The 11,620-nt window shown below is 43.9% G+C and overlaps 5 protein-coding genes across 5 annotated transcripts; 2 read left to right on the top strand and 3 right to left on the bottom strand.

The window, feature by feature from the left end:
- Window positions 1–354: 354 nt before the first annotated feature.
- On the top strand, window positions 355–1,317 carry PRS1_1 (ribose-phosphate pyrophosphokinase 1; the record flags this gene model as incomplete). Its single annotated transcript, XM_041280940.1, has 1 exon — window positions 355–1,317. One exon carries the CDS (start codon window positions 355–357, stop codon window positions 1,315–1,317), a length of 963 nt encoding a protein of 320 aa, XP_041138731.1.
- Window positions 1,318–1,504: 187 nt separating this feature from the next.
- On the bottom strand, window positions 1,505–2,242 carry BRETT_002411 (uncharacterized protein; the record flags this gene model as incomplete). The annotated part of the gene is made up of 1 exon (XM_041280941.1): window positions 1,505–2,242. One exon carries the CDS (start codon window positions 2,240–2,242, stop codon window positions 1,505–1,507), a length of 738 nt encoding a protein of 245 aa, XP_041138732.1.
- Window positions 2,243–3,233: 991 nt separating this feature from the next.
- On the bottom strand, window positions 3,234–5,654 carry BRETT_002412 (uncharacterized protein; the record flags this gene model as incomplete). Its single annotated transcript, XM_041280942.1, has 1 exon — window positions 3,234–5,654. The coding sequence occupies one exon, from the start codon at window positions 5,652–5,654 to the stop codon at window positions 3,234–3,236; it is 2,421 nt and encodes an 806-aa protein (XP_041138733.1).
- Window positions 5,655–6,441: 787 nt separating this feature from the next.
- On the bottom strand, window positions 6,442–7,350 carry ERG25 (C-4 sterol methyl oxidase; the record flags this gene model as incomplete). The annotated part of the gene is made up of 1 exon (XM_041280943.1): window positions 6,442–7,350. One exon carries the CDS (start codon window positions 7,348–7,350, stop codon window positions 6,442–6,444), a length of 909 nt encoding a protein of 302 aa, XP_041138734.1.
- Window positions 7,351–10,470: 3,120 nt separating this feature from the next.
- RPL20A (60S ribosomal protein L20A) lies at window positions 10,471–11,274 on the top strand (the record flags this gene model as incomplete). Its single annotated transcript, XM_041280944.1, has 2 exons — window positions 10,471–10,483; window positions 10,757–11,274. The coding sequence occupies 2 exons, from the start codon at window positions 10,471–10,473 to the stop codon at window positions 11,272–11,274; spliced, it is 531 nt and encodes a 176-aa protein (XP_041138735.1).
- Between the last annotated feature and the right edge of the window lie 346 nt (window positions 11,275–11,620).

Raw genomic sequence — 11,620 nt, forward strand, 5'->3', positions numbered from 1 at the left:
GATATTGTGGGGGGGGGGGATATTGGGAATTGACTCAGCTGGCTGGCGGTGAAAAAAAAATTAAAAAATAAAAAAAAAAATTTGAGCTGAAAAATAAAAAAAAATTGAGAATTATCGCTATTATTGTCATAAAAATTTTATCGCACCCATCAAGGTCAGAACCACATACCTAGATACAAAAGATTACAGTTACCGAATGAACGAGATTCGTATCATCGAGACTCTATCCGGACTTTAGAAGTATCGGCAGTGTATGAAATCCGTTGAAAGCGTAAGCAGCTACGTTGGAACAGCAGTGTAAAGCAATAGTGAAAAAAGCAACAGTTATTGTATTCTAGCAATTTGAATCACAGCATGTCTACAAACTCGATCAAGATATTGGCAAGCGATGTGGATCGTCATCTTGCAGAACTTGTGGCGAAGAGGTTGGGCCAGGCTCTAACGCCCGTAGATTTCAAAAGAGACTCCAACAAGGAAATCACCTTTTCCATCGGCGAGTCCATCAGAGATGAAGACATATACATTGTGATGCAGATAGGTTCGGGACCGGTGAATGACAAGGTGTTGGAGTTGCTCATCATGATCAATGCCTGCAAGACGGCCTCGGCCCGACGGATCACGGCTGTGCTCCCAAACTTCCCCTACGCCAGGCAGGACCGAAAGGATAAAAGCAGAGCACCAATCACTGCAAAGTTGATGGCCGACATGTTGACGACGGCGGGATGCGATCACGTGATCACCATGGACCTCCACGCAGCCCAGATCCAGGGCTTTTTCGACATCCCGGTGGATAACTTGTACGCAGAGCCTTCAGTTGTGAGATACATCAAGGAAAACTTGGATGTGAACAACGCAATAATCATATCTCCGGATGCAGGAGGTGCCAAAAGGGCAGCTGGTTTGGCCGATAGGTTGGACTTGAACTTCGCGTTGATCCACAAGGAGAGGGCCCGGGCCAATGAGGTCAGCCGAATGGTTTTGGTGGGAGATGTTACCAACAAGCAGTGTATTATCGTTGATGATATGGCCGACACTTGTGGCACACTTTCCAAGGCTGCCGAGATCTTACTGGATAGTGGTGCTCAGTCGGTGATTGCCATTGTCACGCACGGAATTTTGAGTGGCCACGCCATCGACAACATCAACAAATCTCGCCTCACAAAAGTTGTCTGTACCAACACCGTGCCGTTTGAGAGTAAGATGAAGCTATGCCCAAAGTTGGACACCATCGACATCTCTGGAGTCTTGGCCGAGGCTATCAGAAGGTTGCATAACGGGGAGAGCATCTCGTTCCTTTTCCGTAACGCACCATTCTGATCTGGGGCTTGCACTTCTGTTTTTGTTGTCCTTTGTTTTGTACGTTGTCGACAGTTCGAGTTCCTCTCTCTCTACTTTTTTGCAATTTACATGTTCTTCTTCTGTACATGGCTGTAGTACACTTGCCCTTGCCCTGGTATATCCGTATTGTATTACTTTTCTACTTAAAACCCGTGCTTACACTGCCTCAGAGTCCGTACTCGCCAGCATCGAACTTTTCAAGCGAGTCCAATAGAATTGCTTGCTGGTTATTCTCTCCAACCAACTCGGCAATTCGCTTTTTGCTCATAACTTGGACTGCATGAACATCCGGAACCCAGACAACATAGCATCCGGCTCTTTTCCCCGATATAACACCCGGAATTGCATCCTCGAACACAAGGCATTCCTCCGGCTTAATGTTGGTCTCACGCTCCTTGTTTATGAGCTCGAGTCCAGCCCACCACACATACGGTTGGGGTTTTCCCCTTCCGGCTATTTCCGAATTGTCACCTGTGATAATTCTACCTTCAAAAAGACTAAAGCCCTCTTGAAGATGTCCGGACTTCAGGTGGAATTTCTCAGTCGTGGAAGACGTGCAGAGAGCAATCGGGATTCCCTCAGAGTGTAGTTTCTTGAGAAGCTCAAGTGCCCCGGGTAGAAATCGAACCTTGGGCCAGAGCTTTTCCTGCTCTTTGGATGTGAGTCTAAGAATTTCCATGTTATCTGTCACATTTCCCAAATGATATGCGTCCACGACAACCTGGCATGCCATGGGGCCTTGCAAACCCTGAAGCTGCACTTTCACATCCCACGTAAGTCCGCTCTCCACGCCGAAATTCTCCCTGAGAACTTTCGAGAATGATTCTGTGTACACATCCTCAGAATTGATGAGAAGTCCGTCCATGTCGAAAAGACAGGCCTTGAACTGTTTGCTGTGTGTCATTTTTGCACTCTGTGAATTGGTTTGGTTGTTCTGATCTGTATTATGCTGAATTCAGGTGGTGATGATGGCTAATAAGTTTGTGCTTGAGGTAATTTGGATTGATCTGAATCTCAACCGTCGCCTCGGCTGGAATTTCATTGCGGTGAATTTTTATTTCTCACTTCCCGATTGGGTCGACCGTTGGGGAACGTTTTTGGATTTGTCGCACTGATTATAGGCAAGTGTTTGAAATTTATGGAATAGCCTTAATTACAGAAAAGATGCTGAATATGGTAACATTGGATGCTTTGGTCAAGTAGCTTGAAGTTTTAAGTGGTAGTCTTTTACAACATGGAGGAGCTGCAATGCGCTTTTACTGCTGTTTTGTTTGGGATTCTATAATTGTGGTAGCAATACTCATATTAATAGATGCAAAGTGTGGAATGGAAGACGATACAGTAAGAGAGTAAAGACCGGAAAGAACTATGGAGATCAGGTTAGAACATAGCCTTATAAGTATGATCGTAAGTTCGAAGCATGATCATAACTCATAAGTATGTTCATGAACTCATAAACATGATTGTAACTCCTAAGTATGTTCGTAAACTGTCAAAACAATGGAAGGATAGAACAAGGATGTTCTAAGTAGAACAAGGTCTGTTGTACAAGATGAAGAATCACAACTATATAAAGATGAGATATCCTCTTGTGTCTATACTAAATCATATGTACAAGTTATATACCACAATAAATATTGAATAACTATACAAATCTGATAACATTGACTTTAACATCAACTCATAAGTATGTTCATAAACTCATCAGTCTAATCGTAACTCGTAAGCATGATCGGAACTCATAAGTATGCTCATAAACTCATAGAAACAATTGTAACTCCTAAGCATGTTCATAACTCCTCGAGAATATTCACACACAGTCACATCTCTCCCTACACAACTACATTCCCTAATCCATTAGCGTTCTTACATTACCCCTTAAATATGTTCATTACTCATAACGGAGGCAAGCTGTTCCTGCAGACAGGGCATTGGAGCTTGTACCTCATCCAGCCCTCTAGGCAAGCAGTGTGGAAGATGTGCCGGCAAGGGGTCACCATGTAATTTCGAGCAGCCAGCAAGTTGGCAGCACTAGTACCCATGCCAGAGGTCTGGGAAGTGGAACCAAGCTGGGTATCGATGACAGGAATCTCAAGAGACTGCATGCAGATGGCACAATCCAGCTTGCACTTGAGCTGTGTGCCGTTATCGCCACCAACAAAGCTCTCGAAGTTGTAACCGTTCTCGAGATCGGCCTTGGTGAGGATCTGGTGGTAGTTGTACGTTTTGGGGAGGTATTTCTCAGGGAGGAAGAACCTGGGACCGACCACTTCCTGCAGAAACATAAGTAACAGCTGGGCAGACACCCATATGGCGAGCATAGCCACAAATGCAGGGTCCCGGTGGTGGCGGAGCGGGTTGGAGAATGTGAAGAGATACACCAATGGAACCAACCGAAGGGCGGAGATCCCGAGCATGAAACTCCAGCTGAAGGACCTCCTGGAGCCCCGGATGACGTTTCTGTAGATCTGTGGTATCCAGTAGGAGTTGGTAACGATCAACGCGGCATACTCCATGAATTTCCGCTGTGTTTTGGGCCACGTGGTGACGTTGAGGCCCAGAAAAAGAAGCAAGAGCATGCCGAAAAAGTACCGCATGTACAATCTGGCTGCGACCGACTGCTCGTCCTCGGGAATGGGGGTTGGCAATTGTTGTTGTTGTTGTTGTTGTTGTTGCTGCTGCTGCTGCTGCTGCTGCTCCTCCCTCTCATCAATCGGAGACCCCTGAAACGCGGTTCGCCACGTTAAAGGCCGCTCGTTGGTCTGGGCAGCGTAAATCTGGATTGCGTACTTCATCTCGTAGATGGAGGAGCACACAAAGGCCAAGAATGCAGCCACGATGAACTGAAGATAGAGCTCCTTGTAGATCATCGAGCAGAGAAGCATCACCATGCTGAGCGAGCCATCTGCCACGTTTATGAGGGCTACAGTCCAGAATGCGAGCCTGGAGAGTGTCGAAGGTGTCGAAGTGTCGTGCATCTGGTTGACAAACATCCAAATTTGGGCGATCACCAGCACCGCACAGCCAAGAACCACCCGCTGAAGGCCCATAGTCTGCACCTCGTGCCTCTGGCCCTCACACTGGCCCACGCTAAGCACTACGCGGCAATCGGGCGAGTACAGAATGCCCCCGGAGACCTGGAGATGCGGGATTCTCGCATGTGGTCGGCCCAGCGGGTTTTCGAGCTCTGCATCGATCTCCCGGAGCTGGTCCTCGCTCAAATTCGTCGATTGCACGTGCAAGTACGCGATATACTCGCAGCTTGCACTCTGCTCGAGCAGATCGCTCACCACTCCAAACTGGAGCTCCTGGAGTGGTGTTTGTGCCATTCGCCAGCTGTAGACATCCCTGGTACCGTCAAAGGCCTTGCCAGGACCAAAATTCAGATGTGGTAAGGCGTACGGGCCGGCAAACTTCGCGGATCGCGTCACTGCAACGATGTTTCCCGTTTCCGCGTGGTAAACACCGGAAAGTGCCACTTCATCCTGAACTTTTTCGCCCGGATCGCTCAACTGCACGTGCAAATCCACCACTGACACCCCCCTGTGACCCGCAGGCGACTCTGCCTGTGTCCCGTTGCCACTTCTCGTGTTGCCAATCCGTATTTTGACCCCTCCCTGGTCGTAGGTCACGTTTCCGAGCCTAGACCACACTCCAGATGCCGGTTTCTGCTCATTTCCCTGCCCGCCGACCACCACGGGCCCGTCCTCGGCGAACGGCGAGCTCGAGTCGCCGTTAGTGCTCTCGAAATCGTTTAGCTCGGACTCTATCTGCCGGTACTCACGCAATTTGTCGTAATACTGCGGCACATGCATCGGTATTTCGTGCAATTCCGGCACTTCCACACGCGTAAACCCTCCCTGAACGTACCCGGTAACGTTCAAGTGGTACGCCCCACCTTCATGAGTACCCCTGGCACCTTCTGATGCCCCCCGCGGGAGCTCGACCACTCTCTCCTCCGTATTCCACACAGACGCCGCTTTTTCACTAATTGCATCTGGAAGAATGCTGTATTTCTGCGTCTCCTCAAACGAGCCCTGTCCCTTGTCCGGAAACGGCCAGTCCGAGGCGTTTCTGCCCTCAAGAACGTCCCCGTAACTGAGCCTGAACCCCGTCAAGTTGCCATATCCTGAACTGTAATCTCCACTTAGTGCTTTTCGAGATTCCGCCAACTCCTGCCGAAATTCGTGCATTATCCTCCTTCTATCCTGCATTGGCGGGTATCCGGCATCCTCCGGCGGCGTGCTCGACATGAAATATAGCATGAGAATCATGAATAGGAGCATTTGGCCCCTGCTTCCCGAATCATCTGGCATTGTTGCAAATGATCAATGCTGCTTGATTATTCGCGGAGCTTCTGCTTTTAAAACGCCCTCAAGACCCCAAATCCGATCCTGAAGGTTATGCTAAAACGATTGATGTGATGATGCCAAGTGTTTGATGCTTAAGTTGCTTGCTTTTGTGTATGTTTTGGGTAGAGGTGGGTGTTGTTGATAGGAAATTGGTAAATAAGAAAGGCACTGAGATAAAAAAAAATAAAAAAAATAAGAAAAAAAAGAGATAGATAAAAACGCAGCTTGCCATTTCGCTATTTCCAGATTGGCAGTAGTAGTGGAAATGCAGGGAACATGGATATGGATTAATGTGTATACTAATTGTTTTCATATTTACAGTACCACTTTTATTGCCTAATATTGTTTATATACTATCTTCGAATATACTTTCTACGCATATACCTTCTTCCTATACTTTCTTCTCCATATACTTTACTTCATATACTTTACTTCATATACTGTACTCCATATACTTCACTCATACTTTACTCCATATACTCCCTTCTCCATATCACTTCTTCCTACACATTCTTCTTCCCAACCTATCATGTTAAACACCTGCTACCTACAAAACAATAAAAATAATCATGTCTATAATCGCTGTGATGACAACAGCCGGCACTGTGGCCGGAAGTAAATAAAATATAATAAATTAAAATAAAAACAAACAGAAATAGGAAAAGTCAACGTAAATGACACTTGAGATCATAAACCGTGTCAGAGACAGAAATAAGTTATGAGGAGAAACCCCCGCTATAAATAACGCCATTCACTGGATCTTCTTGTGAGATCTCTTTCTGGCCTCTCTAGCATCCTTCTTCTGTGGACCAGCCTCAGTGTCCATGAAGAAGTCCCACCATCTGAAAGACGAGGCATAGTTACCAATGAAGTAGTGGTGGTGTCTGTCATGGTGCTCAGCGCCGGCCCAGAATGGAACAAAGTGGTGAAGAGACCATGGGAAGTCGTAACCAGAATGCGAATCGACAGCTTGCAACAACCTGAAGATAATCCAGCAGGTAAGAGTGAACAAGTGCAAGTCTCCGGTGTAGTAGGCGTAGATGATTGGGAACATGATGGTACCAGCACCAAGCGACATGACCTCCAGTGGGTGTGCATATTCGGCACTCAATCCGAAAGGTGCTGCATATCTGTGATGCTTCTTGTGGATGTACTTGTAGAAAATACCGTAGTGGAACAAACGGTGGGCCCAGTAGTGCCAGCAGTCCTCCAAGACGAAGAACAATGCCCACTGTAGAAGCATTGTCTTCAATGCTGGGAAGGGAACAGTCACCCTGATTCCGATACTCTTGCAAAGAGGGTGGAATGTCCATATTGGGGCGGCCTCAAGCCACATGTGGTCCCTTAGAACCGCCTTAAGGCACTCCCACTGCTCCTTGTCCGAAGGGATGTATGTAGGCTGGAGCTTCCACTTCCTGAAGTATGGTGTCTTGTCGATAATGTACCATGGGAGGCATCTTCCGAAGTACCAGAGCTCGTGTGTAAGGAAGAACAAGAGTCCAGTTGCCAACGAATCATTTCTCATGTATGCGTACCATGAGGCCCACAATTTCTCAAACACGTTAAGCTGATTCTGGGTGGCAAACACGTTTTTTGTCACCTGAATCAGACTGGGAGAAGCCAACTTCTCCAGAGTAGTTGAGTTGAAAATCTCAGTCATATCCGAAGAATGCAGCTATTAAATAAAGGTATTAATGCAACAAGTTCCAGCTGTGTGCTTTCCGAGTAGACCCGCGAGAAAAATGCACAAATAAACTGTTAGACTTAGGGCTAAAACTTCGTTAGTATCACTTATGAGACTATTAAATCTACGCTGATGTGAAACTGCTGCGATATGTATATATATATATATATCCTTAAAAAGAAGGAAAAAAAAAAAGCGACAATAAAATGGGTGCGTGCACTTAAAAGGAAAAGAAAAAAAAAGTTTAAATTGAATGGGAACGAGCAGAAACCTCTTTGGTGGTCCATTCAGGCAATTTGTTCTTGTTCTGCAAAATCCCAGGTGCATTTGTCCTTAATGTGCTATACGAGCAGCGATTCCGGAATGGGATGGATGTGGACAGAATCAGCCGACTCTGTTGCGCAAAAAAAAAAAAAAAATTTGGCCAGCGTATCTGAGGTTGCGCTGCGCTGCGCGTTGCGCACCTGGGCACTCTGCTTATTGGGCGCCAATTGCCGACTGTCCCCGTTCCGCTGCTACCTTGAAATTTTTTCTTCCGTATTTTTGCTGTACGCCGTTTAGCGTACCTACATTTGAAAGAGGCTCAGAAAGGGATTTTCCAGGTGGGAGAACAAGCAAAAAATGAATGAAAATAGAATGAACCAAGAGCGAAGCGAGCCCAATATATGTGTGGGGCACATTACTGTTGGATTGAATTTATGGACCTGATTTCATAATTTCATAAATGCTGGATTTCAGATGGTTGTGTGAGGTGGTGAAAAATGTATTACGTGATTAAGGCAAGCGTGGATGGCTGTTACAGGTGAGAATTGTGATTAATTTACATACGTAAAGGGGCAAAGCACACGCATTCATCTGTTTGACTTACTTCTGACACGTACGATCATATTTTGAGAAACTTGGCAGTGGGAAAATATAATAAAAAGGCTGAGTTGACTTTACAGTATGTCATTAGTCATTAGAACAGTTATACGGCACATATTTTCCAATTCAAAGCCTTTAAACTAGACCTAATGCAATAATGCGATGAACGAGGAAACAAGCAGGTATCGCCTGGTTTTAGTACATGGCTTTTGTACATGGCTTTTGTACATGGCTTTTGTACATGGCTTTTGTACATGGCTTTTGTACATGGCTTTTGTACATGGCTTTTGTGTCAAACATAAATTCTAACTAAATCTCCACCAAAGTTGTATGTGCTAACGTGAATCGTGAAAAATTCAACAAACTCAACATTCAGAAGCTCAAATACTCATGTATGGAAAAAATACGATTAGAACGGCAGACGTTTAGTTTCTTTTCGCTACACGATCTCTGCGTTTGATTGTTTCTCCAAATTAAGCTTGATCTATGGAATTTCTTCCCTACAGCAGCCCACTAATCGGCATTCCTCGTAAAATCCCAGACAAAGCATTTATCTGATTGATCTAATGTGAAAATAGCTCGTATAATGAACAATCCTGATCCCTCTTTGAAATCATCTCCTCCCCACAGTTCAACCGTTCTTATCGTCTAAGAATTTGGTACTTATGGAAACTGTCGACTTGCTTTTTTTTATTATCAATTTTTCATTCGTTCTCTCCCTTATATAAGCTGAGCAAGATTATTTAATTGTACACTTACCTACGAATTCCTGCCCAATTGTTTTTTGATAATTCGCTCGCTTACTTCTTATTTCTTCCAATCTTTCCTATAGACCACAGCCAGGCATTCTCAGTTTTCCAAATTTTACATTCAAATCCTGTTTTTGCTGACATATTCACGAAGCTCAATACTCATCAATCACGGTATTTGTCTTGATGCCTTCTCTGTATTCTGCCGTATATCCTGTGTTTCCGGAAAAACCAGTAAGTAGCTTTCAACCTTAAAAGAATGTTACCGCCGCATATTTGATAATTGCATTGTTATGTTGGTCTGAATTCATGCATATTTTCTCTGTGAAGTATGCACTCAGACGCATAATCAAAACGATCGCTACGATGTATACGAGAGCGAGTGTCCGTTCATGTGATTTGCCCGAATAGGTGACGCAAACCCGCATGCAGAAAATTAATTTTAGGCCTACCAGAATGATAACGGACGCAAAAATAGATTTCGAAAACTAAAAAAGAACAAATATTGCACAGCCTGATAAGAACGGATCAAGATTTCATCATCAAGGAAAAAATTAATAAATTACAAAGTTGAAGGGCAAATTATGTGAGTTTGTTACCTAACTGAGGCTTTGGCAACTATCCAAAGCTATGCTTCAAAGTTCGATTATGGTTTTCTAGTTTGCACATTTGTTAAATTCGAAAGCAGTAAGAAGCGAAGTAAAATTTTGTCCAGGAAAAAACTGGGAAATTCACGTTTATGGTTTTGTTCCAATTGTTCCACATGAGAAATTAATGTGTCCCTTTCTTTCGTATTTGGCACGTTATCGCTCAAATTCGCCATTTTACTTTGAAAGCGAAAAAATTGAAGATCAGAAAAGCCAAATCCCCCCTTTAGATAATTTTCGTCCTTTTTTTCTTTCAAATTCTGTAGCGACTGAAATTCAAGTCGATAGGCGTCAATTGTTTTTATTCCTATCTGCAGCCCTTTTTGTGTTCACGTGACATTTTTATTTGGTACACCTCGCACCTCGATCTCGACGATTTCCTCCGATAAAGTAAAAAATCGAATATATATATTTTTGAGGTAGGTATGGGTGAGCACGAAAAATACGGACTATCGAGAAATCAGCAAGACTTGAATTCGCGGGTGAATTTTCCATGGGGCAGAGCGAAGGCTGAAAATTTTTTTATTGGATCCTGTGCATTATACTTTGCAACTTAAAGCTTTACTGCAAGAATCTTTAACATTTTAGCTTATTACAGACTGTTTCTTAAGCAGACCAAGCATTCAACAGAATAACCAAAGAGTAAGTAATACAGGAGGATATAAGTGGTGTGTTCGCAGGCTGATGGTCGAAATGATTCTTTTTTTGATGTCGAAATTGAAATGTGGAGGATAATATGTCAAACAGTGTTTTATCATTCGGGATAGACAAGGACTAAAGGCAGAGATGGAGGATATTATAACTATAAACATAGTGTCAAAGCAGCCGTGTTTCAGATGGGATTATTTGGTAGGATGATGGCGTGTTGGATATCTAAAAGCTTAGATAATAAGTTGTCGGTATTCATCAACAGTTAAGTTAGTATAGACCAATCAAGTACAACAGATAGGAAGCAGGTTTGCTTTTGAAAGTTGTTGTGTTCAAGTGAATGCAGGAATGCAATTTGTTTTCAGTCGTATCGTAGTCTGTTCATGTGTCGAAATATATCGAAATCAGCAGTATATCACATTATCAGTTATGATCATTTTCACAGAGTTGTTTACTAACATCACGTTTGTTCAGTGTCCCGTTTGCACGAATACCAAGTCATTGGAAGAAGACTCCCAACCGAGTCCGTCCCAGAGCCAAAGTTGTTCAGAATGAGAATCTTTGCTCCAAACGATGTTGTCGCCAAGTCTAGATACTGGTACTTCTTGAAGAAGTTGCACAAGGTCAAGAAGGCTTCTGGTGAAATCGTTGCTTTGAACATCATCAGCGAGGCTAAGCCAACCAAGGTTAAGAACTTTGGTGTCTGGATTAGATACGACTCCAGATCCGGTACTCACAACATGTACAAGGAGTACAGAGATGTTACCAGAGTTGGTGCCGTTGAGACCATGTACTCTGACTTGGCTGCCAGACACAGAGCTAGATTCAGATCCATTCACATCTTAAAGGTTGTTGAATTGGAGAAGACCAGCGATGTCAAGAGACAGTACGTTAAGCAGTTCCTCGAAAAGGATCTCCAGTTCCCATTGCCACACAGAATCTTCAAGTCGAAGAACACATACTACGCCAAGCGTCCAAGCACCTACTACTAAGCGTGTTGATGCTACTAGTGTAATAAGCTGTTATTTGTCAAGGGTGGAAGTTGCGTGTCTAAATAGTATATACTTTACTTTTCTTGGTTTAGGTAGTGTTTAGATGGCGTGTGATACATTTTAATTGATCTACAAGAAATTGTTGTGTTTGTAGCCGTTGTAGTGAGTCTTAGATGTGTGTCATGCCTATATTCTAGTGGTAATATTGATATGAGTTGTGTATCTAGGAGTATATCAATATTGAGTTGAAATTTGTACTCTTACCTTCTTTCCTTGTTCATATCTATTACTGTGTTAAGCAAAGCTGGAAAACTCTAATGGGTGATTAAACTTACAAGAATTACTC

The sequence above is a fragment of the Brettanomyces bruxellensis genome, chromosome 9 (assembly GCF_011074885.1).
Source record: "Brettanomyces bruxellensis chromosome 9, complete sequence".
Classification (NCBI taxonomy): Eukaryota; Fungi; Ascomycota; class Pichiomycetes; order Pichiales; family Pichiaceae; genus Brettanomyces; species Brettanomyces bruxellensis.